This window comes from Chamaea fasciata, unplaced genomic scaffold (genome assembly GCF_029207755.1).
Source record: "Chamaea fasciata isolate MVZ Bird 193981 ecotype frontalis unplaced genomic scaffold, bChaFas1.0.hap1 SCAF_5, whole genome shotgun sequence".
Taxonomy (NCBI): Eukaryota; Metazoa; Chordata; class Aves; order Passeriformes; family Sylviidae; genus Chamaea; species Chamaea fasciata.
The window spans coordinates 60958126-60985142 of record NW_027094090.1 but is presented as its reverse complement, the minus strand read 5'-3'; the positions used below and the strand labels follow the sequence as shown (position 1 = coordinate 60985142).

At 39.8% G+C, this 27017-nt stretch overlaps 2 protein-coding genes across 2 annotated transcripts in view; one reads left to right on the top strand and one right to left on the bottom strand.

Moving 5' to 3' along the window:
- The window catches only part of ALDH1L2 (aldehyde dehydrogenase 1 family member L2), a 31087-nt gene extending 12033 nt beyond the window's left edge, over positions 1-19054 (top strand). The window contains 19 exon segments of the mRNA XM_066183950.1: positions 731-832; positions 1387-1476; positions 2251-2385; positions 2785-2910; positions 4292-4383; positions 5225-5372; positions 5629-5748; positions 7347-7474; positions 11230-11380; positions 12127-12197; positions 12302-12407; positions 12767-12854; positions 13536-13629; positions 13888-13984; positions 14481-14579; positions 15282-15447; positions 16014-16119; positions 17117-17316; positions 18300-19054. Of these exon segments, the coding sequence (XP_066040047.1) occupies positions 731-832; positions 1387-1476; positions 2251-2385; positions 2785-2910; positions 4292-4383; positions 5225-5372; positions 5629-5748; positions 7347-7474; positions 11230-11380; positions 12127-12197; positions 12302-12407; positions 12767-12854; positions 13536-13629; positions 13888-13984; positions 14481-14579; positions 15282-15447; positions 16014-16119; positions 17117-17316; positions 18300-18355 (2175 nt within the window). The 3' untranslated portion in view covers positions 18356-19054.
- Positions 19055-19521: 467 nt separating this feature from the next.
- NOPCHAP1 (NOP protein chaperone 1) lies at positions 19522-23939 on the bottom strand. Its single transcript, XM_066183951.1, has 4 exons — positions 23854-23939; positions 23106-23189; positions 21965-22101; positions 19522-20798 (listed from the first exon to the last, which is right to left on the bottom strand). The coding sequence occupies exons 1-4, from the start codon at positions 23921-23923 to the stop codon at positions 20613-20615; spliced, it is 477 nt and encodes a 158-aa protein (XP_066040048.1). The 5' UTR covers positions 23924-23939; the 3' UTR covers positions 19522-20612.
- Positions 23940-27017: the final 3078 nt, after the last annotated feature.

Genomic DNA, 27017 nt, shown 5'->3' with positions numbered 1-27017 from the left:
GGGATACACAGCCAAATCCTAGACTTCACTGTAGCTGTGCGGCTGCACAACAGCTGAGGATGTGACCTCAGAATATTTGTTGCTGACAGCAGGCAGAGCATATTCAGTTTCCACAGATGGCAAGAGGGTGAATTTGTTCAGAATGTGGCTCATCCCTTAGATTTCTTAAATGTTTTTACAAGACAAAATCTCTTAAAGGCTCAGCAACAACAAAAAATTAGGTGTGAGATTTTTAAGAAAAAGGGCACAATGTTGTTTGAAGCTCAGAGTTCTGGTGGATTAGCTTTGGGTTTTTTATGCTTGTAGTTTTTTGTATTTTTTTTGAAGTGAGTAAAAGAAAATGCGCAAAAAATACTCAGCATTGCTCCTTAGAGGTTTTTTTTTCTCCCTCTGTTTAAATGCAGAAAAATAATTTTTTGGAGAGAGAAAAAGTTGAATGCAATCATACTGAGCCACATTTTTGTTTTGGAGAGTTCAGACAGCTGGTCGAAGTTTGGTGACTAGGTACTCCCATGAAATTTTGGAGGCTATTTCTTTTGTTAAAGAAGCTCAAGGAAACACCTGTGTTTAATCAGGGCAGCACTGGTCCCTTAGAATTTGGAAATACTAGGTTTAGAAAAACCCAAACCAATTCACTTTGTGGCAGAAAGTCTTTGGTTGTGATTCCTAAGTATGACTGAGAAAAAAAGGTGAACCAAGCTAACATTAAATCTTTTACTTTTTCATGTAGGTGGAAGCTGTACATCTAATTGCTGATGGTAAGGCCCCTCGTATACCTCAGCCTAAAGAAGGGGCAACATATGAAGGGATCCAGAAAAAGGAAAATGCAGAGGTACTGTGAAGTAACAGTCTTTTTGGGCATAGCACTAGAAAAGTTATTAACTCAGATTACAGTAGCAGCAACATGAAGTTAACATGAATTTTAACTGAGTTGTTTCCTCACTTCTTTTTCCTGAAATACCTCTTAGAATGCATGTAGTGGAGCCCTAGGTTAAGTTCCATTTTCCTTTCAGCAGTTACGCGTATTCAGAAACTTGGTGTCCTCTTTGGGATCATGTACAGGCAGCTAAGAAGCAGCTGCAATTTCAGTGGATTCTTCATATGCCACCATACTTGTGAATACAACATTGAATCAAGATCACTCTGCTTGCCAGCAGGCCATGTGAAATTCTCTACCAGAAATACATTTAATTTTAGGAAAAGGAAAACTTGGCACCTTTCCTTCTAGTGCCAAAAAATAACACAGGCCATATAAACAACAGATAAAGAAATTAATTGAGTTCCCATATGAGAATTATTTTATCTAAGCACCCCTACTGCATTAGGTGATCTTGTTTCTGGTTGGAAAGGTGTGGTGGTGCATCCTGGCATGTCTTGATTTCCTAGATCTCCTGGGACCAACCTGCAGCAGCTCTGCACAACTGGATTCGAGGGCATGATAAAGTGCCTGGAGCATGGACAACAATTAATGGACAGGTATGCTCTGAAAACCAGAAAAATATTCTTCTCTATACCCTCTTTCTGACTCTTTTTTATTATAAATTAAAGATGTCTGCATACAGGTGAATACAAGTGGCTGTTATATTGAGTAGCTCTAATTCGATGACTGTATGTTCTGTGTGTATCTAGAACAAACACTTAAAAAATACACAGAATACAAGTAGTAACTTGTAGTAACTACTGTACACAGTAGTTAAGTGTTTTTTAATCACAGATTCCTTTAATTTTAAGAAAGATAAGTACAATATCCGGAAAAAAAAAAAAGAGACATGTCACAAAGGTACCAAGAGTAGGACCTAACTATGCCAATCATTTTGGGAAGCAGGTAAGCACTACAGTATAATACAGCCACGAACAGTGGCCAGCATCACAGTACTGACAGCAAAGTGAAACACTGTGAGCTGCTGAAATAACAGTGTTTCATTTTAAGGAGATTTGCAGAAATAAATCTATGAAATTTTATAGAGTGAGTGGTCCCTCACTCTGGGCATGTACTGACAAAAGCTGCTCCCTCTCCTGCACTGGTTGCAGCATGCGCATTGTTACAGCTCAGCTGCTTTGCAGGTTTAGGCAATGTTCACAGTTTTACATGTTCCGAGTTGCAAAGGTCTAGAAATGTTGTAACACGTTTTCCACGTGTAGGCAATTATATTTTATCTCTATATTAATGCTTCAAAACGGTATCATAAAATTGTTAAAATTTTACAGCACATTTGGAACACGTGTGCTTTTAATGACATTTCTTTTTAGGTGGTTACTTTTTATGGGTCATCATTACTTGATGCTTCAGTGCCTGCTGGACAAGAGCTGACAATAAAAGGTGCTTCAAGACCAGGACTTGTGACAAAGAATGGTCTAGTCATTTTTGGAAATGATGGGAAGATGGTAAGTGCTCAGTCTGGCAAACATAAGCATGGATGGAATAGTTTTATCAAGAAGGGCAAGTAGTGTGGAATTGTCAAGCCAGATAAACCCAGGTATTAAAGACTGACAGCTAATTCACTTGGAATTTATCAATCCTCTACCATCCTACAGAGAAGACATTCATGTTCTGCTTTTCACTCAATCCATAATCATTTCCTATATGGAGTAAAATCTATTCATACTAGGAGAGAATCTGAAAGACAGGAATAAGTGGCCTGTGCTAAATTGCCTGCATCATATCAGCTTTCCTGCAAGCCATTTATTTCACTATTTCAATCACCCTATTAATGCCTGAAAACTCTTCACCCAAGGATATACTACCTCCCAAATAATGTAAAATTATATCCTCTCATTTTTCAGGTACTAGTGAGAAATCTGCAGTTTGAGGATGGAAAAATGATCCCTGCATCTAAATACTTCTCTGCTGATGAAACAACTGCCCTGGAACTTACAGAAGAGGAGAAAAAGATTGCAGAAGATATCAGAGTAATCCACTTAACTGCTTTAGTGGGATATTTTTCAGACATAAGCATTACATACTTTTTTTTTGGCAAGGCTTATCTTTTGTTTAGTCATGCAAATATTTTTTTTTATAAAATGTACTCAAAGTATATGGGAGTGAAGGTTTAGATATTGATATTAATTCAGGTGGAATTGGGAATTCACTGGTGTATTTATCTCACTTTACAAAGTTTCCTTTCAGATGCAAGTGATACAAAAACAGTGAGTGCAGGATCAGTGATGGTAAATATCTATGAATGATGAAGGTGGGAGTGAGGAAAAACAAGCAGAGCTTCACCTCACAGAAGTGAGGTTTTCAACACTGGCACACTGGGACAGTTCTTGGAATCCTTTCTTCACTGGGGTGTTAATCACTAGGATGTGCTCAGAATGGGCCTGTTGGACAAGCTCCAGGGAGTCTCAGAACAGCCTTCTGAAAGCAAAAGGCAGCAGTTTTCTCCCTGTACCTGTGTGCATTGTCTCTTCTGCCACAACCATGCACAAGGGGCTGCCTGCCAGAGGGATGGAACAGCTGGAGCAGAAAACTCTCATAACCAGAGAGGAACTTTTCTGCCCTCTCCTGAAATCCACCCCTCTGTAGTGTCAAGTCACATTTGTCATTAAAGTTTTGTGCCAGAGCAAATGAATCACATATGTCTTCCCTTGTGCTAACTGCTGCAGAGTTATTAACTTTTGGCACAGGTCAGGCAGCTTCATGTACTAATATTTTAAGCTGCTGCTTCAAGATTACCTTGAACTCCTTGCCAGCAACCTAAATGCTGCCTGGAGCTATTGAATGACTGAGAAAATTATGAAAAGAAATATAAACTCATCAGTTGGTGACACTGCCTGCTAACTCTGAAACTCAGTTATAATTAATTGAAATATTACATTACCAGATATTTAACTGTCTATTTCTCCATCTCATGCATCCAGCTTAAACTACTTCTCAGCTTTGGCCAGGTGCCTGAAATGCCATCAATCCATTCATAAAGTGCCCCAGGCTGTCCTTGCCTATAGCGATGACACATTCTGTAATGCAATGAGAATTTATTTTTTGGAGGATAAAAAATCTTTAAAAAATGGGCCTGAAAATCTTTACCATTGCACCATTCAGGTTTCTTACCTGATTCTCTAAAATTACCATGAACAAAATACTATATTTTGATCATCTAATTATACTGAAAAATTTCTTGTCTGACATCATGTCTCTAGACTGTTTTAGAGCCTCTTAAAACAACTTTATGTTGTAGAAACCATTGAAATAATATATGTTGTAGGCATAGATACCATAGAAAATACAGTTTGATAAATACTTTTTGCTATTACAGGATTATTCATTAGTGCCTCTGTTATGTATTACTAGGCTATTTGGAAGGGAATTTTAAGCAACGTTGCTGTGATTGAGGAGTCCACAGACTTCTTCAAATCTGGAGCATCCTCTATGCATGTTGTCAGGTAAGAATATTCAAAATAACAAAATAGTAAACCTAAAGTTAATGAAAAAAAAGGTGTCATGGTGCCTTTAAATCCGTGGTGTTAAAATAATAATCCCTCTATGTTTTCCAATGCTCTTACTATTCCCTTTCTTACCTGTACAGTTAAAACATATACAGTTCTTCTCCCAAAGTTATGAGATATTGATGTAATCCTGCTCTTTCTACTGAAGGAATATTTCCCTTAACTTCAGGAACATCATGCCCAGGGGAGTATGGTGATGCTCAAACCTGTCTGCATGCAGCCACAGGTATCTCCAGACCAGGGGACTGACTGGGAACCTGAGCAAAGAATTCTCCAAAGGGAAAGAGAAGCATTTCACAGAAAGAACTGAGCCCATGCTTAAAGATGTCATGGCTTGGCTTAAAGAGTTTGTCATGGCTTGGGTCGCCTCGTTTGCCTTCTTTTTTCAACACACACCATAATACAAAAGTAGCATTTTTAAACAAACTGATTATTGTGCTGATTACTTACCAGTCTCAATGTCCTCCATATATTGTTTGAAGTAGTCCCGAATACTATTTTCCGATGGCATATCAATATCTTCTTGTAACTGATTCTCAGATGTTTACCGAAGAGTATTCCAGAAGTGGCATTTTCTTTTTTATAGCGTCCACGACTAAACAAAAGGTTTCAGGAAAATGCATAACTTCTATGTCCTTATCAGAGAAACACACACACACATATTCACATGCATACAAACTGAGGCCCAGTTTTGATCCCTTTTGACCTTCTAATGATTCAATTATCTGGAGAATTCTTTCATTTCTAATTAAACTTACTCTTTCTTCAAAATCTTTAGAATGCTAGAAGAGATCAAACAGAAGCATAGTGGACTTCAGCTACAGAATGAAGATGTATATATGGCCACTAAATTTGCAGACTTTGTTCAGATGGCTGTCAGAAAACTCAGAGGAGAAGATAAAGAAGAAGAGTTAGCCATTGATTATGTAAGACCTTTTATTTTGCAGTTATTGCTTAGTCTTTCTTGGGTTTTAGGGGAAGGCAGATAATGCATTTTATTAGACTGCTTGATGCAGTAGGAAAACAAAGAACTACTTGGTTATATAAACCTATATATATTTGTATTTGGTTCCCATTACATTTTATTTCTAACAGCCACATATACAGGCTAAAATGTGTCTGGATATTGTCTGCAGATATCAAATGCTTGTTAAGCTGCATATAATTTGTTATTTCACTCAGGTTTCAAAAAACATGAACAACATGACTGTGAATATGCCATACCAATGTTTCATAAATGGGAAATTTATAGATGCTGATGATGGAAAAACATATGACACTATAAATCCAGCAGATGGATCAGTAAGTAATTTCTAAACATGATCAATACCAGTTTATTTCATTGTTTCTGCCTATTGAAAAAAATCTAAAACATTACCCGAATATTGCCAATTTTAAAACAACATACTAAATTGAACATCCTCTAGAAATAATTTTAAGTTTCATTTTACTTTACATTTTGTGTATTCTACAATTTTTTCCATTTGAGTCAAGCTGAAAAGCAAAAATAACCTACTTCCACTTCAGTTATTACATCACTTTTCACACCCAGCTGAATATTTTACCTTGATTTCGTTCTTGTTTAGCTTTGCAAACAGAATTTGCTGAAGTTTATTTGCTAAGGATGTGTTTCTTTTAGGATATTTGGTATATTTCCTGTGAGTAACCAACTTCTTTTTTTTTTTTTTTTAACTTTTTTATACCTTAGGGTAAGTTTGACATTAAAATGTCCCTTCAAATTCCCAGTAAGAAAAATAACTTTTCAATAGGAAAACACATACTGTTGCACTTGAGCCCTGAACTACCCTATATTGGTTGAGCAACTCATAACTGTGAATTATAAATAAGAGAAGTGATTTTGATGTCCATGTAGTTGCCATTTAATTCTGGAGTAAATAAGGTCTGCTGAAATCAATGACACAAATTTCATTATCATCAGAAGTCAGACTGATATTTTTCCTGAAACTCATTATAGAATGGAATAAAAGTCATAGCAATTTTGTATGAGGATTTGTCACATACAGGTAGAAATCTTATAAAAGAAAGGCCTTATAATATCATGGCTTAAGCCTGCTGATTCAGCTGGGTGCATCGAACAGCTAATCTGTTTGTTCCCATGAGAAAAAATCATAAGAAGGAAAGTCAGTTAGCACAACAATTTATTCTTGTGAGGAAAACAAGTTTGCACTGGCTAAAACAACAAATTGATCCCATGAGAATCAGTGAAGAAGATATGTAAACTATCCAGGAAAAGAGAGATTTGATGGACATGTAAAATGTGATTTACTAACCAATGAATTGAGTGGCAAGAAAACTACTAGTTAATTGGAGTTGAACATGAGGTCTTTGAAAACTGTATAAAAATGAGTTATGTGAATATAGAATTGACTTTCCTGCATGAAGAAACTGAATCCCATTTCCTATATTGAAACAAGGGATTTACAATGTGTGTATTTATAGAACACAATCATCTTTAAAAACTGTGTGTTCATGGTGGTTTAAGACAACAGAAGCTCCATTCCTTAGAAATGGAACATGTGGGAGTTGTTTTAGCATGTTTAGATATTTGATTGTGATACCGCATATGAAGACTTCCAGCTTTTGTAATATCCCACTGGTTTTACACACGGGAAGAGAGATTGAGATCCAGTGGGACAATGCACCTTGCTTTGAAGAAGAAGAAGAAGAAAGCTTGAGGAATCTGGGTCCCTGCAGTGTCCTCCAAATTCTGCCACTTCAGTTGTGTCTGAACGTTTTGCAGCCTGGCTCACCCATGACAACTGCCACAGTTGAGGATATTAAGCATTTGCTTACACCCAGTCAAGAAGTTTGGGAGGAGGGAGTAACGCTCTGCATCCCAGTGTTTCTTTTCAAGCTAACACACTGCTACCTTTGCACAGGTAATAGCCAGTGTATCTTCTGCCTCACTGGCTGATGTTGACAAGGCAGTGGCAGCAGCAAAGGAGGCATTTGAAAATGGTGAATGGAGAAGGATGAATGCAAGGGAAAGAGGGCGACTCATGTACAGGTATGTACAAGACAGCTTGTGTTTGTTTCATTTTCTCAAATCTTGTTTTGTTTCTCTGAAGAATTGTTGTATATGTCTTCTGAATGTGATGGATGTTCCTATTCCCACTGTCAGAGGATCCAGACTAGTCATCTTTTTACCCCCCAACTGACTTCAGTGTACCAGCCTCAGGTCTTAGCTGGCCAACCTTTCTTGTAGCAGAGAAGAATCTTGCGGTCTCTCACTGCCGCCATTCTTTCATTATTATTTATGAATGGAAGCAAAGAATTTAAGGAAAAAATATTTTAAATACTTGATGTCTTCATTTAATCTCTATGAGTTCTGTTGCAAGGATTGAGAATTCCCTGTAAACCCCCTTCCTTCCATGTGAAATGAGGCTAAGCTTTAAAAACAGTCTACCTGAGTTAGGCAGGCAGAGATTTGACCTTGCTAAGCCTGTCTGCATGTGCACTCCACGCAGTAAACATACAGCAACATTGCCACTAATTTTGAAGTAGACTGTAACTGATGCGAGATTTTTCCAGGATCAAATGCCAGCATCTGGCTAAAGACCCACTGAAGGAGATGTAGTGGAAGAATTGTCCTGTGCAGAATTTCTCTAAGCTGATTCCAACATTTATTTACTTGAGACACTTTTTATCTCTTTTTTCTATCTGTCTCACTGTGTCCAGTTAATGCCTGGTTCTTATTTTTGGCTGTGTTGCTATTGGTTCAGAAGATAAGCAGAGATTTTGTTGAATTAATGGTATTTTAATGGTGAGGTTTGATTCTTGAAGGGGAAGAGATGATCTGAGAAAGATGGTAATACTGAGTAGATAGTGTGAGCATGATAGTGGAGGCAGCTAATAAAATCCAATTATTATAGATTCTCCATTTGCAGTATGATGCTTCTCACAAGCATGGGGAGAACACTGCCTTGCAAACTTCATGTGACTGGAAGCATCAGAGCTTCCCTATAAAGTAAGCCTCTTCTGTGGGCTACATGAAAAGCTTTCTTTCCTTTTTCAGGTCTAAACATGCAAATGAACGCGTAGACATTAGTAAAGAAGCTAATTTTTCAGGTTGCTACTCCTGAAAAAATGCCACGTTTTACAAGACATTGCAGGAATCTTAGCAAAAAATAGCAAGAGCAAAGCCAAAAATTCTGCTCATTTTATAAAGTGAGACCAGGCCATGGAAAAAGGCCTGCAGGACTCTTGCAGTTAGCAGTCATCACAAGAGAAAATGGGCAAGTCAGAACTGAACATTAAATACACCTGGTCACTTAAGTTTTTTACAAGTGTTCACATATTCAAAGCATGCATAAACTTGTGTTTAATTTGTATCAGGAATGTAAAGTTCTTGAGAGACTAAGTTAACTCTGCCCTAAAGAGAAAATTTTAAGGTGTGAAAACTCCTGCTCTGTTTTACACTCAGAAGATTTGCAAGAAAGCTGGATTAGGTATACGGAAAACACAGTTCTCCTACACTGTGTAGGTCATCCCTGGATTAAACATTTTGCTAAGGGAATTCATTCTCTAGGATAAAACACCACAGTGTTTATGTTGCAAACCATTCTCAGTCATAAAACCTCTCTCTGGACCACCTTAATTGAGATAAGGCCTCTTCTTCTCTGGTCTCTGTTCAGACTGGAGATTTCGAGTGCTGAACCAAAGACCAAATATGTGTGCCATTAAAGCTCCTAGCTCTGCTGCTTTGTCTTAAGGAATCATTAATAGAAGATATTAAGCACACTTTATATGGAACCGTCTCCTTTGTCCCTGACATGCCCAAATCCATTCTCTTACACAACACTGCCAATGCCCTGACATGTAGCTGGGTGTAGTGGTCTTAGTTCTCCAATTTGAGATTTCCTGGCCAACGCATTAAATAATGTGGTGGGTTGAGTCCTGGCTAAATGCCAGGGCACCCACTAGAATTATTTACTCCTTTTTTGCTGCAAGATAGGATTAGGAGAAGAGCAAAGCCAGCCCAAAACTTTAAAGGGTATAAAGAAAATTTAATTAACACAACTAAAAGAAGAAGAAAAAAAAAAGGATCAGAAGAAAACCTTCAGAACACTTTTCCTCCCTCCACAACTTTCTTTTCTTTCCCACTGTTTACCATTTCTAAAACAATCTTTCATCCGTTCTCTTAGGGAGAGGAGTCTCTCTTGCTATGTCATGGAGACTTCTCCAGAAGAAAACTGTTCTCTCGTGGCCTCAATTCTCACAAAAGCAGCCACCTGGGAATCTGCATTTGTGAAGTCCCTCCCATATCACACAGCATTCCCACAGCTGCGTTCATGGGCCACGTCAAACTCATGGAGTACCATTTTAAGGATGAGCTGTTCAAAAGCAAAGGTTCTCTTCATCTGCCCTGAGATCATCTTCATCTCTGGGAACAGAGGTCTTCTTCTTTCCCTGGGGGCAAAAGGTCTTCATCACTTTTGTCTCTCTCTGTTCAAACTTCTCATGAGATTACAGCTACTTCAACATTTACTCGATTCAGCAAAAATGCCTTTGCTCATGTCTACAATTTGAACACTCCATTCCCCCCTACTTTGTTAATGAATCACAGGGATATTTCAGGGTATTACAGTCCATCTCCATGGCCTTACTAAACAAATTTCAACCCAAGACTAAGGCATCTTCTCATTCTCCTTCCAAAAGGGATTTGACTCTCTCTTTAGTGACCTCGGCATCTTCATACGGTTTCTCTACATGGTCTTCATTTTGTCCTTTTCTCTCACTCGAGAGAGGACTGATGTTTTGCAAGTGTCATCTGTGCAATGAGAGAGTTAATATCTTGCCCGGGGCCTGAGGATGACCATGGTGGTTTCTGGTGGGCAGCGGCCAAAGGAGTCACAATGACGGATTTCAGGCCACCCTGTTACTTGTCCAAGGTCTGGAAATAATAGAGCTTTTCCTGGGGTTTGTTTGTTTTTAACATGTGTGTTCACAGAGATGTGTTCAGCTTTCTAGTGGTTTAACAAGGTGTCAGTATTCAAAACTAGCCACTGATCAGTTTTGTCAGGCACGGAAGGGATTTTCTAAGAGGATTTTCTCTTAGAAAATCCCTTCCATGACTGGTTTCTTCCCTGCTCACCAAAAGTCAATTAATACAAAACCAGCACACTGGGTCTCCAAGATACGCTTAAAACAGGTATTAAAGACCATTTCCCCACATCTGTGCAAATGCTTTAAATGGCCAGAATTTACATAATGGAAAAAATTTCACACATTTCACACCCAGTTTTGAATACTCTTTACAGGATCTCAAATGCACTTTTTTAAGCACTTAAAATCACACAGGAGCATTGATTATATGTCTGGGTACCAAATCACAGAAGAAAGCTGAAAAACATTAGTGCATGTGAGACAATGTGAAGGACTGAATGTGAAAATTCACTGATGACTAAACTAACAGTAGTGCCTCATAAGTGCAGGTGTCAATCTGTGCAGATGTATTTTTGAGACGGTTTGATAGTTATTATCAGCTTAGTAAACTTACTACAGACTTACTTACACCTCAAGTGAGTTTGCACTGTTCATGTCTTCATTCAGTCTCTGCTACAGCCAGTGTGAAGACATTTGCAGACTAATGGGCTGCAAAGTCCAATCCCTTACTAATGTTAAGGAGCCGTGGCTCCACCTCCAATTTTAGTGGGAATGCTATTTTAATTATTCTTCTTTGCCACACCTAATATAATTTTAGGCTATCAGTGGTTAGACGTCATTTCCCTTTGATGTGGATTTTTAACATTTCTATTAAAGACTTGCAGACCTGATGGAAGAACATCAAGAAGAGTTAGCGACAATAGAGTCTATTGACTCTGGAGCTGTCTACACTTTAGCTCTGAAGACTCATATTGGAATGTCTGTGCAAACATTCAGATACTTTGCTGGATGGTGTGACAAAATTCAGGTAAGTGAATAGGTAAAGGAAATTATCAATGGCAGTGTTTCTTCTCTACACTTCTTTTTTGTCGTTATTCTTCTGAAACAGGGCCAAAAAGTAGTAAAAGGAAAAAGTAACTGAGGTATCAAAAAACTAAAGCAAAATTAACATTTTACCTAGAATGGGTCTCCCTGTCAATACAAAAGGATAGTCCATCTCCAGCTGGAGAACATGGATTTAGAATGTGGCTATAAATATCTAAGAAATCAGCTGAAGTGTCATAGTGGTCAGCTGTGGCCATACTTGCTTGGTCAGTTCTTGATTGTTCATGGGACAGAATATTACTGTGCTCATCAGTGCAGAGACCTGTGCTTTGCTACAGTCTAACTAAGGCTAGTGAGTTTGCTTGATGGCACAGTGTGTTGCACACGTACAGGAGGATTTCCTCCAGTATCTTTAAGACCAGTCAAGAATACCATCCAGCTTTTTTTTGTTCATCAGACCCTTTATGTTCTCCCATACTTTTTTTTTAATCTATGCTGTTATTTCATCCAGCTGACAATCAGGACTTGATTCCAATATCCACAGCAGGAAATCATACATTAGAAGCATCTATGCTTCTTTCCCAGATGCAAAAATGTTTGTGGTTTTGAAGCCTAATCTGTAGTTTTCTGAAACATACTTACATGGCAAATGTATTTGTAATAAAAATTATAAATTTAAATTACAATTAAAATTATAAAAGTATGAAGATTTGTCCCTCTGTCTTTTAGGGTGCTACAATTCCCATTAACCAGGCCCGGCCAAATCATAATCTAACATTCACTAAGAAAGAGCCAATCGGGTGAGTATCACTTTTTCTTCTTAGTGACAGCCTTGACATGAAGAAAAGCCATTGAAAAGCTGCCATTAAATATGTAATCTTTCCCTGTTTTTCCCTACTTGAAGTGTCTGTGCAATTATTATCCCCTGGAATTACCCACTGATGATGCTTGCATGGAAGAGTGCAGCATGCTTGGCTGCAGGCAACACCCTCGTACTCAAACCAGCTCAGGTAAGAGCAAAAAGAAATTTACAGATGGCCCAGATGCCCCTGTTCAGGCAAAATGATTTAGGCAATATAGCAGATTTCACCCATAGGTTGGTCTGTCATAGGTTGACTGTGTCATATATTTGTAAGTGCATTTGTAATAATACAAACTGCCATGGTGATACAAAGTATTGACTCAAATTCTGCTCCGGTGCTAATCTCATTTTCAAGAATAAATTATTTTCCATCAGAAGCCATCACTTCTAATTTGCCAACACTGTAAGAAGGTGAACATTGTATCAAAGCTAAGATGTATTGAATGTAAAGGGTATCATCATGCATTTCATTAAGATAGGAGACCTAATCTAAATGTTTCTACTTAGGTCACACCTCTGACTTCCTTGAAGTTTGCAGAACTCTCAGCTAAAGCTGGATTTCCTAAGGGCGTTATAAATATTCTGCCTGGTTCAGGTAAAACTTTAACTCATCATTTTTCTAGGAGAGATAATGCTAAAATTCGTGAACTTCTTCACCTTTTTGAAGATCTATTACATAGGTATGTTCATAGATACTAGGCTTGCATCTTTTCATGCAGCAATTTCACATTTTTCCAGAAGAGATTTTGTAAAATCTGGCTTTAGTTAATGGTAGGAGCTGTCAGCCTACACCCTTTTTAAGTTCACACAATTGACACGGACACTCTGAAAAAGAATGTGTTGAAGAGAAACATGTTTCTCTTGATTGTAAAGCTTCATTTTTTCCCCTAATTATATCATCAGAAATGACTCTGAGACCTAGAGCAAGCTGGTAAAATGCATATTCATACTCTACACTGTGTTGCCTGCTGCCACCATTTTCCTCCTTCCCCTCAAGGAAGAAAAGTGACAAAATCATTATATGGGGCAGGCTTGGTTACAAATTAGATTATTCCACCTACAGTGGAACATTCAGAAGCTCTTTAGTCCAGACAATTTGGAGACACTAATGGGCTCCAAGTTTTGTAGTCATAGGAATAAATCTGCAAATATAAATAAGGGTGTGATACCGTATTTGATTTGTGGTGTAAGCTCCTTCTGTGTTACAGTGCTGCTGCTGGAGTAGTAAAAATTGTTCATGTACCATCCAGTTACACTGCTTTCCTCACCCTGATAGGTGGCTTAGTGGGACAGCACCTCTCTGAACATCCAGATGTTCGCAAAGTTGGATTCACTGGTTCAACACCAACTGGTAAACAGATCATGAAGAGGTACTCTCAGCAAAAGATTCATAAATAGACCCTGCTTAGTCTGGTTCTGAAGTATTGTACTAGATATATTGTGCATGTAGCAGTAATGAAAAAGCTTAACTACATATGCTTGTTTACCACTATGTAGAATTCTGCTAAGTCACTACTGGACAATAGAGGTTTATACATTTTCACTAGTTATGATTCAAAGGAAATAATATTAAAAATTGGGTTTATATGACTATTTTGGGTTTATATGACTATTTTTTTTTTTTACAGTGCAGCTGCTAACCTGAAGAAAGTTTCTCTCGAACTTGGTGGCAAATCACCATTGATCATATTCAGTGACTGTGAACTCGACAGAGCTGTAAAAATGGTAAGGTTAATTTGAAGTAAAATTTATTCAAAGCCTTTGTGGTACATCCTCACAGTATTGCAATATGCTTGACTTGCCAAAAAAAAATAATGCTAGGGATTCTCTGCATGAAAAACCTTGAGACCTGTTAGAAAACAGACTCAGATATTTCTTTATGCCAGCAAAATTTAACTGTTTGTGCTGCCCCAAAAAGGCAGTATTACAAGAATTATACATTAGAAATTACAACAAAACAAAGAATTGAGCTCCCTATTGCATATAGTTTTTAGTTCATCAATCAATCAATCAATTGTAAATTATCAATCATAATAATTCACCTTCCCTACCATACATATTGTGTTCAAAGTTCATAAATAAGATGTTGCATTGGTGACATTGTTTTACATAAAGCATTAAACTTCTGGTGCCACAAACACTGCATGCAATCTATGGGAACAGAATGGAAGGGAGACTGAACAAAATGCATATAAATAATAATGTTTTTTTTCCTGATCAGGGTATGGGAGCAGTATTTTTCAACAAAGGAGAAAACTGCATTGCAGCTGGCAGGCTGTTCGTGGAAGAATCAATTCATGATGAGTTTGTTAGAAAAGTGGTAAGATATTCAAGGACTAAAGTTTAGGCAAATGTTTTACTCTGGCAGAAGGATCCACTAATTTTATAGACACTTGTGTTTCTTATTTTCAATTGCTTAATTTCTCATTATTGCTTATGATAGACAGTGCTGCTTTTCAAGAACATCTTACGGGTTAACAGTAAGCACTGAAGGGCTTCCATTTATTTGCACCAGTAATGCACAGATAAGTGTCAGTTAAATAGATACCGTACTTTCTATGATAGTTCATATTTGACCAGGAAAATAAGATTACAAATAATTACTGAACTCAGGTCAATGTGATTGAAGAATGCTTCTGTAAAGTTAAAATAAAAAGGAATATTGGAAGCATAGCTAGAATAATACAAAGGTCACTATTAAAAATCCAGTAGTTGCCATGCTGTGCCACTGGAGAATTCATTTATTTTGCCTAAGAGCAGGAAATCACGGTCTTAAGTCATTTACCACTGATAAAAGTTAATATTTTACATGAACAAAGCATCAAAAACTTTAACAAGTAATTAGAGATTATGAAACAAGACAAAGCGTCATTTTAAAAAGGGAGAAGATTATATATAAGAATTCAGTAATTTCTTAGATTCAATCTTCATAGCACTAAAAAAAATGCAGCATTCCAGATTTCTGGCCACTTTAACAATACTGCTGTGTTATGTAACTTCATTTTAATTGGGTAACCCACAGGTTGAAGAAATAAAAAAGATGAAAATTGGTGACCCACTTGACAGATCTACAGATCATGGTCCGCAAAATCACAAGGCACATTTGGAAAAGCTGCTGCAATACTGTGAAACTGGAGTAAAAGAAGGAGCCACTCTAGTGTATGGAGGAAGACAAGTATGTAGACCAGGTAAAATACTTTCCAGAGGTATTTAGAACTTTTACACCTTATGTAAGGGCTGTCACCATTGTCTCAGCTGTATTTTGTGGAGTTGCAGTATCATGGGAAGAGTACCAGGCAAGCCCATGACACCACAGAGCTTTCAAGTCTCATACTATGAGAAGCTGTGCAAATGAAGTACGAGATACTGCAATTTATTTAGATATTACAGTCTATATGCTTGTTGGGTAGCAAGAAAAACAGTGGCTTCTGTGACTTGCTGTAACCTTGTGTTCCTGCTGTCAGAGTACAGAGTCTTTCACCAAGGAGTCACCTGGGCTGTGGCCCGCAGACCTTCCAGCTTGGCAGGGAACAAACAGCACATGTCACTGATCAATACAAGCCATTCTTTTACCCTTTTGTCTGCCAATTCTCTTGAACTGCATGCATTTCCATTCATACTTCATTCATATCTATTTTCTGCTTCAAGTTGCAAGTTATTTATGACCTCAAAGTATGGGACAGAAACGACCTGGATGACAGCAAACCCTTAAGCACTTTTACCATGCTCAAATGCTGCTCTATCCTCTCCTTAGGTTTCTTCATGGAACCCACTGTATTCACAGATGTTGAAGACCATATGTATATTGCCCAGGAAGAATCCTTTGGTCCTGTGATGGTCATCTCTAAATTTAAAAATGGGTATGTTCTCCTCTGGTTACTGTTAGAAACTTCATTTTCCCATTTTCACCATAAGTGAAGAAGTGACAGCATACACAGTATTTTGTTAAATCTTGTTAGACCAATCTGAATACCTAGTAGTATTCAGTGAAATGTTTTAGTGAAGTTTGTGTGGTAATTGCAACAGCTTTATCAAATTACAAAATGTGTACTTTTCCCAATGGAATTACTTATTTTTCCTGTTACAGAAGACTGCAGTGTTGTGTATTGTGTAACACTGACACATTGCTCTTGCAAATGAAAATTCCTCTCTATATTTTGTAAACTGTAATTTCTAATATCTTTCATTCCAGATCATAAGAATTATTTAACATACTGATGAGATTAAAACCCTACATAGAAACTTCACATAAATATTTCCATCAGATTTCATCTTCTGCAGTTTGATAATAAAGTTAAGAATCAGCCATGTAGATTACCCTTTGCATCCAGAAATTCTGTAGTCTTAAGGGACTTTTTAAACTTTTAAACTTGTATTGATTTTTGAAGCTGTATGGAGATGAGATGCAGACAGAAAATAGCACTCTGGAAATGGCCTGAAGAGTTGTGTCTTGATAGCAGTTTGAATTCTGGCTTTTATTCTGCATTAACTTGTAAAGCTGGACAAAAGTTTAGCAAACTGATTCATCATCTGCTGCCATGCTCTGCTTTACAGGCATTTTTATATTGCTCTAATTCCCAAGTTGTACAGTAGCAACATCTCCCGCGGCATTTCTCGGTGTAGATATTAACCTTTGAAATGTGAGTTTATGAGCTTTGCAGACTTAAAGCAAGGGTGTGAATTTCCGTGGATCTGTCAGATTGACACACAGATTTGCCTTTAATAAGTCATCTTTAAAAAAGGTCACTGGAGAAAAAAGACCATGTGAAAAGTTGCTTCAATGACACTGAAGGTGGAAGGTTGCTAAAACCTGTTTCTTTTACCTAGTTGCAGTTAAATAATTTCTTTCCCCCATAGGGATGTCGATGGAGTATTGCAACGGGCAAATGCCACAGAATATGGCTTAGCTTCAGGAGTTTTCACAAAAGACATAAACAAAGCTCTCTACATCAGTGAAAAGCTAGAAGCTGGGACAGTTTTTATTAACACATACAACAAAACTGATGTGGCAGCACCATTTGGTGGATTTAAGCTGTCTGGCTTTGGGAAAGATTTAGGTAAGTTGTCTCCTTCCCTCATTTCTTCTCTCAGAGTCCTAATCAGCAAAAGCAGCACTGCCTGGGCACAGTGTATCTAGTAAAACATGAGCTATGGGTGCATTTCCTGCATCTCCTACATTCCTCTAATTACAGTAACCCAATTCCTCTCCTTCCCTCAATATTCTCACTACAATACTTCTCATTCAGCCTTTCCTGTACATTTGCTAAATAACACAGAATATTCCTCTCCAACTGTTCTGAGAGCAAACAAATAAATTACAGCTTGTCCAGAGCTTTGTATAGGCTACAAAAGGCCTATACAAGAAAGTAACAACGGTATTAGCCCAAATATTCTTTCCTTCAGAGAGAATGCTAATTTAGATCTCTCCTCTAAGCGAGAGCATGGGAAACTTCTTTATACCTTAAAATGTCACCAACATTTGCCAACAACCACAGAAAAATGTGCATTAAAAAAAATTTCTTTTCAAAACGACTTTTTATAAAAGTGAAGTCCACTCTGTCAAAGAAGCTTCACAAGTCTGGACAGATCAAGCTTCATGGTAGAGAAAAAAGGAAAACCAAATTTCATTCACACAACAGATACTTTTGGAATCTCCTAAGACATTTCCTGAAGCCAAAATGAGTGATGGTGTCAGGGAAAAAAAGATTACTGATTTTCACACACCTTCTCTACATAGGACCTTTAATAGAGGAGAAGCAAAGTTCATAAATTCAGCTATGGGGCCCCAGCAGCCATCTAAAGACTGCTGCCGCTTGGGGAGCTGCTTGTTAAATTTCAGTTCCTTCTTCTTCCCCATCTGTTAGGTCTGGCCTCTTGTCAAACCAGTTCTGTAAATCACAGTGGGAAGGTAATTAGTCTCCACTGTCCCTTAAGGACTCAAATATTGGCTACAGTGTTTCATTTTTTTCTTAATAGTAGTTACAGTCTGATAAAATTCATTTAGCTGTTGTTCTAACAGGTGAATATTGTGCTTGTACAGGTGAAGAAGCTCTTCATGAATATCTCAGAACCAAAGCCATCACTGTGGAGTACTAAAGTAACAGCTTCACTTGGGAAGTAGACTTTCAGCAGAGTTTGAATCTTGATGACTACACGAAGCACTTGATACCACGCCTAGGGATACGCTGCCTGCAGTGCTACAACCAAAAAAACCAAAATACTCATTCCATGGATAAGTTTCTATAAATTAGGTCCAAATTTTTGTATGACAGAAAATGGCTTTTGGAAATCACCCTGAATTTATTTAAATTATGTAGCAGCAACAGCTGGTAGCACAATTTCCCCCAAGAATATGGTTTAGTTTCTTTTTTTAAAATAGAACTGAAGAATAAGTTCTCACATACCTACTTCACATTTCTGTGACATAACGTTTACATGATCATTTTAAATCCTTAGTCATTAGGCTTCTAAAGTTAAACTAAAGTATACTTATTATGCCAATTTTGCTATAAATCAGTTCAGGTTCTACAGTAGCAAATAAACACTCTGCTCTGGTGACTTTTCAGCAGTACAGAAAACCTTTGTGCCATAAGAAGTAAATCAATGCAAGGAAGTGCACTTACTATGATCTTTGTATAGTATATACAGAGTTCAAAATTGGTGTTAAACTATGCATATCAAGCTAAAGGTACTGAAAATATTTTCTACCTTTTTGTTGATACGGAATGTGTGATCTGCCTGCAATTTGAAAGGTGGTTACATTAACAGATTAAAATCACTTTTTGTGTCTGTGCACATGGACTGTAATCACTGTTTCATACTGCATGATTATTACTTTGTTTTTCACACTTTTGGGTTCTTTTTAATCTGTGGGAAAATCCCTTGTAAAATGACCAAGGTCAAATGTTGGCTTTCAAACTTTTTTCAGTTTGGAAGAAATTTTCTATAGATTGAGACCTTATTTAACTAAGCCTGTTAAGACTCCTTGTTCTTAGAATGCAAAAACACCCAAAGCTTTGTCTATCTGTGGGCTGCTGTTAAAGGTAGCAGTCTCACTCTTTTATCGCCATCCTTCCCCTTCACTAAAATATTCCATGGTTTAATCAGTAAATCATGTCGCCATCCCATATTTAGGCCACATTGTAAAAGAAAGACCAGAATCCTCGTTATTTCTTACCACAAATACTACAGAAACAGGTATTAAAAATAGAACTTCAAGTACAGGATTCAAAATAATTCTAATAATAACTGCACGTTTCAAGTCATGACATTAAGTTTAATATTTGAGCAAATACAGTATAGAAAATTTTACTTTTATGGTGAAGAGAATACAAAGTTCCTTTAAGAAACAATGACATCCAGGAGCATGACAGATACTTCTGAAATGCAAACTGACCTATGAAGTAAATGTAATAGCCCGAACCATTGTACTTGATCAATCTGAGGTAAGCATGAATGGGACACACTTTCACTGATTCTGGTTTCACAACTGTGTCAAGCCAATTTAAGTACAGGCCAGCTGAAAATTTACCTTTTCATCCTTCTGTCAGTGACAGCTGTTAACAAACTGGAGACTGGAAACATGGCAGGGAAATTGGGGGATGGGAAGTGTAGCTTAAAGCTATCATAACACCCCAGAGGCAGCCTTGATCCTTTGAGTATGGAGGGCATTTGCACCACAGCCACACACGTTTCCCACATGAGCCTGTAGCCTCCCTGTGCTGGTGTGAAGGTCAGTGCAGGCACACAGGATAAGTAACCCTTTGCCGACCTCCCTGGTCATGTCATGGCTGTCCTCACCCAGGCTGGCTCAGCTTGGAATAAGCTCAGCCACGGCTCCGGTGTTCAGCAGTCACCGTCGTCAATGCAATGCAGACATACCTCTGAGGTATTAAAGATCGTGTTTAATATTGAAGAGAGTGCACATAACACTTCACAGGACGCGGAATATAAAAACCAAAGCTTTTTTCCCCTGTTAACTCTTTCTTGCCTTTGAAGCAAAAACTTCTATCTTCCTATTAAAAAAGTCTGTCTTCAACAAAGCAACAGAACAAGAATTTTTAACTTTCAAGTGTTTTCAAGTGTCCCTTACTCTAGCTGTTTTCTTCATGTAATCTACTATGAAGTGCATTTCCCTGTTATTTGATGAATCAAATCACACTTAATCCTTCAGAAATCCAGCCTTCCCCAGTCATGAGTGGATCCTGAATTCTCCACCACGTAAACTATAGCATTTCACAGGATCCTGAGAGACGCTACACTCGGAAACAAAGTGTTTTTAAGGGCCAACTCTTCAAAGTGAGAAAACATGACTTGGTTCTTTTGGGGTTTTTTAAAGTAAAATAAAATGGATTTACTCATTTGCTTTACTGTCCAAAATTTCTATTTTGCCCTTTTCTCCCTTTTGTTTAGGAAACTTAATGTTGTCTACTGTAACTTCATCAGTTACAGAGTCATCGTCATCAGATTCCGAGTCATCTTCTGACATCAGCAACTCTTCATCTGTATCAGAATCACTCAGTTCAACAACAGCCACATTCTGAAAAAAAATATTGGTTAACACATTATTTGTACTACATATATATACACACACACACATACACTACAGCACTTCTATCACGGGAGTAGAACTACGGCAAACACATTAAACAGCCAACTACCATAAGAAAACCACTATCACAATAAAAAAGACTTCGGGGTTTTCCTAGGATTATGATGATCATGAAGATTCCTAAATATTAAACTAGCAATTTATATAGGCCTATAGCAAATCTAAGGCCATATTTATATCAATATCAAAGAAAACTGAGTCAATAGCTGAACTGAGATTGTCCAAATCAGGTATTTAAACTGATGAGCAGCAGGCATCAAAACTACTTTTCAGTAAAAAATTCACATGAAATAATTTAGTGCATAAGGTGTCATGACAAATATACAAACACATACAGATATATATCTATTAATATTTTATAATGTAATAGTATTCAGAGCATTGCAACTACTCTAAAACAGCAAGCAGTTTAAACCACCAGGATAGTTTTTGAAGGGATCTCATGTATCCATATACAGAGGCATAATTTTTGAGGTCTGCTTAGCCAGAAGGCATTTGGCTGGGTCATGCACATAATATCACCTTCATAATAAAGTTTTCTTGTATAAGCATGTGGCTGCAGCCCTTCTGCTAAAACCAGAAGAAAATATTTATGTGACTGTAAATAAAGAGACAAATACCAGCAGCAGCAGATCACAACAACACTAACAACATTTCTAAACCCAAGATCTTGTCATTCCTAAAAATACCAACAGAGCAGAGCTGAAAGCCTCTTACACTAAGACTTCTGTTATGCCTTACTAGGCCTTATATTGTTCAGTTTCTAAACCAAATCACCTAGGAGACATCTAAAATACAATTTGTGACTTTTGATTCAGAGTTGTTGATTCAAAAGCATGTCTTATTCCGTTCTTAAACTACTTTATCCCCAGTGATTAAATTCTGCAAATGAGGAAAACCAGGATGTAAATTTCAACCAAAAGCATCTTTAGTATACCTATGTTTTGAATCAGCAGATCACGGACTATGGTAAATACTTCACAGAAAATGGTAAAGACTTCACTCTACCCATCATATTACTCATTCTAAGATCAGAGTGTTATTTTAACCCTATCTAGAGTGATGCTTAAGTTAAAAAAAAAAGAAGTATTTACCATTTCTATAACTTTTTCTGTTTCACTGTCCAGATGTTCAATATCAAACTGATGAGCAGGTGCAGTTACCATTTTTTTTTTGAGCTCATCATTTGCCTGGGCCATCCGTGGTAAAAAGCTCTGTACTCGGTCCAAGACTGAAAAGAAACAATTATCACATATAAAGTCAGAGAGATGCTCCTTAGTGTTCACATTTATACCTCAGACATGAGCCCTTAAACAGATTCCATTCCAACTGCAATTTCCAGCTGTCTACAATGATTAAGTATAGACTGAAGGTCTCAAGATGGAAAAATTATCTGTAGCTGGTGCCATTATAGACTAATGAAAGGTCAACCTAATTAACAGAAGTAAACTCTGAAACTAAGATGGTGGGAGAGAGATGGAAGCTGCAGGCTGAAGTATAAAGCACTTATCCTCTACAGCTTAGTGGGACTTCACAAGAATTTTAAAGTAATCAATGGAATTAGGAGAATCACACTCATATCCCTTCCATGGAGGAAGACAATACTTTCACCTACAGAATTTCTTCAAATAAAAGAAGAACATTTCTTCATCTGCTCCACAAATGCAGATAAGACAAACACCAGTTTTCTTTCCTTAAGAGGAGGTACTGTTCCAGGTGAGCTCCACAAAAGTCTAACAGTTATAATCTACCTTTGAAACACTGTCATCTTTGTAGAGACTTTTATCCAACAAAGAATTTGATGCAACAATCTTTTTAAATTTCAGCTCAATCACAAAACAAAAAATAAAATAATTTGACAGAGTTCTTTTTAAATTAAATGCTTTATATACAGTAAACATATCACACAGAGAAATTACTTCCAAAAAGAGATAAGAAGCCCAAGCAACAACTCCATACTGGGAAAGAACAATCTCTCCCTAAAACTTAGAGCTGTAACGCCTTGCATTGCAAAATCTCATTTTGCAGCAGCAGTTACATGACTCACCAGTGGGACATGGAACAGTAGTGGGAGGAGGACCTACCACCTGCAGGTGAACACAAAAAGCACTTTTCAAGTGCTTTCCTTGAAAAGGCTCCCTTTACCTCTTCAAGGAAAGCCCTGAAGCAAAAGTTGTGCCACAAATGTTACCTACTACTTGACATAGTCCCAGGGACAAGCTGCTCCTTACTCACCACTGCTCCTTGGCACCTTAACCGTCTGTAAAGTCGTGGCCTTCTTGCTACATTTTGAATTAATCAGCAAAATGTCTTCCAGCCCTGCAAACAAAGGAGTATTGAAGTGCTTAAGATGAAAAATTACCCCTAATTGTCATCTGCTTTTGCTGCTCTTGGAAGAAACACTGGGTTACATGGGCCAGGGGTCTCACCCTGCAGGTCACCTCTCACATTCCTTAAGATTAAACTAAAGATCCTTAAGCTGTTTTTGGGCCAAAGATTGATTGAGAGTTATAATGCATAGAAAAACAACTTCTAATCCCCCACAGCAAGGCACGGCGAGGTGGGAGCTAAGGCGTGTCAGTCGCACTGATTTAAATCCCGGTGCCAATGTCCTCCGCTAACTCTGCGCAGAAGCAGCGCCGTAAAAAACAAACCGCATCGGCGAATTCGGCATTAATTATCCTCATTAATCCTTACGACCGCAATTAGAGCCATCCGGCCGGTACCATCAATTAAAAAGAACCGTTCTGTCTTTTAAACTTTCATCTTTGGTCTCATAAGGAACGTCGTTACGACTGCCCATAGCTTCACGTGGATTTCCCCGCTTATTTACTTCGCATCACCATAGCCCTGCCCGGGAAGGCAGCTCCGCAATACACGCGGGATGCAGCCACGAGTGGGTCACCAGCAGCCCGACAAGCCCCTCCCGGGGGCTGCCTGGGCGAGCCGAGCCCCCGCTGGCCGGAGCCGGAGCCGGACTCACCTGGCCGGCGCCCCACGTCCAGCAGCTCCCGCGCCGCTGCCGGCGCCGCCGCGTCGCCGGGCCCCGCCATGCGCCCGCCCGCACGGAAGTGGAGCGGCCCGCGCGCTCGGCGGCGGCGCGCCCCCTGCCGGGCGGGAGGAACACCGGCACCGCCGTGCGCGACAGCGGGGACAGCGCGCCCGCGGGGATCGCCACGGGACGGGCTGGACCTTCTGAAACCCAGCGGGGCCGACTGCACCGAGGTCTGCGCTGTCCTGGGCTGCGTTAGGAAGGGCACTGCCAGCGGGTCGAGGCTGGTGGTCCTGCTCCTCTGCTCAGCGCTGGTGAGGCACACCTGGAGTGCTCTGCCTAGTTCTGCGCTCCTCGGGACAAGAGGGACACGGAGCTCCCAGAGCAGGTCCAGTGGAGGCAACGACAACTAAGGAACTGAAGCATCTCTTTAAAAGGAAAGGCTGAGGGAGCTGGAAACTGTTTAGCCTCGGCAGGAGATGACTGATAGATGACTGACATAAGTATGTAAAGGGAGGGTGACAAGAGGATGGAGCCAGGCTCCTCATGGTGATGCCAAGCAACAGGACAAGAGGCAAGAGGCAGAAACTGATGCACTGGAAGTTCTGCCTGAACATGAGGAAGAACTTCTTCACTGTGCAGGTGACCACACACTGGAACAGGTTGTCCAGAGACATTGTGGAGTCTCCTATACTGGAGATGTTCAAGAACAGTTTGGACACAATTCTGTGCAAAGTGCTCAAGGACAACCCTGCTTAAGTAGGGAAGTTGGACCAGATGATCCACTGGCCCCTTCCAGCCTGACTGATTCTGTGATTTGGCACAAAATGTCTATCCCATCACCATGAAGAGCCACGAGCATGTGGAACCAAGCTGCCAGCAGGTAAGGTCACCTGAACACCTGCCAGTAGCTGCTTGTCTCTCAAAACTCTCTCATTTTCATTCTCAGAATTTGACAAATGAATCTAAAATCAAATATCAGAGACTGAGGGAGTTTTAATCATCCTTTGGAAGAGAAACTTACACAACCACCAAGTTCAGCTCACACTAGCCAACCTGTTATTCAGGATTTGTTCTGCAGTTTCTTGTCCTTATCTGTTCTGCAGTTTCTATCCTTTCACATCCAGACAATGTGAAAACTGCAAAAACAAAACTGAATGGTTCATAAGAAACAAGACAGGAAGTCCAAGATGAAAATGAGAAAAAGTAGTAATCAGCTATGGTGTTTCTACGCCCTCATTGCAAAGGACACCGGAAAAAAACCCAACCACACAACCACCCAGATCCCACTATCTTGGGATTAACATGAATAAGAAGCAAACGTTTGCAAGGCCTCAAGCAAGAGACCACCCTGCTGTTTTCCTGACAGACTGTCCCAAACAAGTGTCCTTCGCCATTTCCCCAGCCCACCCACAGTGTCAGGTGCATTCCACTGAATTTGCTACCTGGTTTGCACCTTTCTCCTCAACTACATTCCAGAATTTCCATTTCCCAGAAAAATCCCATTGCTAGCTTTAATGACTGAAAAATCTTGAGGGCTGAGGTTTTTGCCATGGGTCTCAAAAGTGAGTCTTTCTGAATTTGTGCATAGCCAAAATAATAGTGTGTGAACCTCAAATATATTTCATCCATGGGTATTATGTGATTTCCTTGGAGGGTGGGGCATAATGCTGTCAAGGAATCTGCAGTCGGGAGTGATGAAATGATTGCCCAAGATAACCAGACGAGCAATTAGAAAAGCCAGAAATAGCACCCTCAGGTGCTATTCCCAAACCTCAGGTTTACAGTCTCACCTGTTGGCAACAACAGCAGATGTGATCTTTATCTGCTTTGTAAGATAGCCCAGCTAAGTGTCCATGCTGTGTAACACCTGAGCACACAGGCCATGGATATGTAGAGCTGCTATGAGGGTAGGGAAGCTACAGGATCTGCAGCCCAAATCCCCAATAAATACAGGCTTGAGACTGGTGAATTATTAGCTCCGAGGTTTGGGCTGCTTCATTCATTTGAGGTGGTACTGACGTGAATATTCAAGCTGATCCTGTATGTTTCACTCTCCTAGCGCAGTATGTTTTGGCCCCAGTCCTGCAGACACATTTCACTGTGCTTAAGTTTCTGCTATTCCACATATCCCCACCGTAGCTAGCTCCAGTTTATAGCAGACACTTGGTGACTTGCCCGTGCTTTTTTTCCTCTCTGTAGACAGGAAAAGGGATGCTGTAGGCTTGGCTGCTGTCACCATCATTAAATCTTCTCTTTTCATCCTCTTTCTTCCTTTCACCTTCCAGTTAAGGCATCCTCACCACTTCAAAGTGTCGAGCAACAATTGAGGAATAATACTAGCACTGATAATAAAGGCGCAAATTTAGCTGGCTTGACTGTTTTATTGTGGTAATATGAAGTGTTAATATTAAGTGTTTTGCAAAACAGGAGTCCAGCAAGGCCTTGGCTCCATACTTAGTTAAACAGAGGCAGCTGATGTGAAGGGAGGAACTGGCAGACTTACGTGCTGTTTGCAGGGTGTACAGTCTAGTTGGGCAAGAACAAGGATATTCCAACCGACCCAAACACTTAAAAAGTTTGGATTCGCGAGGACACTGCTTTTAGCCAACTGGCAGGAAAGAGTGACCATGTCCTAGTAGCTGGCAGCCAGGAGTCAGTACAAAACGGCGACTCGTGTGCTACGTCGCCAAGAAAGCTGCGAGTGGAAGCAAACCAGCCACGGCCGGCGCTGCCCAGGGAGCGCCTTGGAGCCCCCACTCCCCAGCACTTTGTTTCCCCCGGCCGCGGGGCACCGGCCGGGCCCTTGCGGGGGCAGCGAGTCGGGGAGGCAGCTTCGCCCCCCGCTACCGCCGAGGGGCCGGGAGGGCGCAGCGGGAAGGGGCCGCCGGCGGGCCGGGCCCCGCAGCGCGGGCGGCGGGTGTCAGGCAGCGGGGGCGCGCCCCGGGGCCCAGGCTGGGAGCGACCACGGGCACGGCGCGGTCCCGTCCGGTGCCACGGGCGGCGCGGGGCGGCGGCGCTCGGCCCCTCCCTCTCCCCCGCCCGGCGGCGGCCCGGAGCGGCCGGTGGCGGCGGCGGCCGTGCGCATCACGGGCCACATCATCGCGGGGGCCGCCCGCTTCCGCGCCTGCTCAGTGCGGCGGCGCTCACCTAGC

What these genes read in the sequence shown, in the direction of transcription:
- NOPCHAP1 (XM_066183951.1), bottom strand. Translation starts at nt 23,923, where the DNA reads ATGGCGGGGCCCGGCGACGCGGCGGCGCCGGCAGCGGCGCGGGAGCTG. An exon ending in GGACGTGGGGCGCCGGCCAG is followed by an intron (nt 23,190 to 23,853) that starts GTGAGTCCGGCT and finishes CTTTGTTTGCAG; the next exon opens with GGCTGGAAGACATTTTGCTG. An exon ending in TAAGGTGCCAAGGAGCAGTG is followed by an intron (nt 22,102 to 23,105) that starts GTGAGTAAGGAG and finishes GTTTCTTTTCAG; the next exon opens with TCTTGGACCGAGTACAGAGC.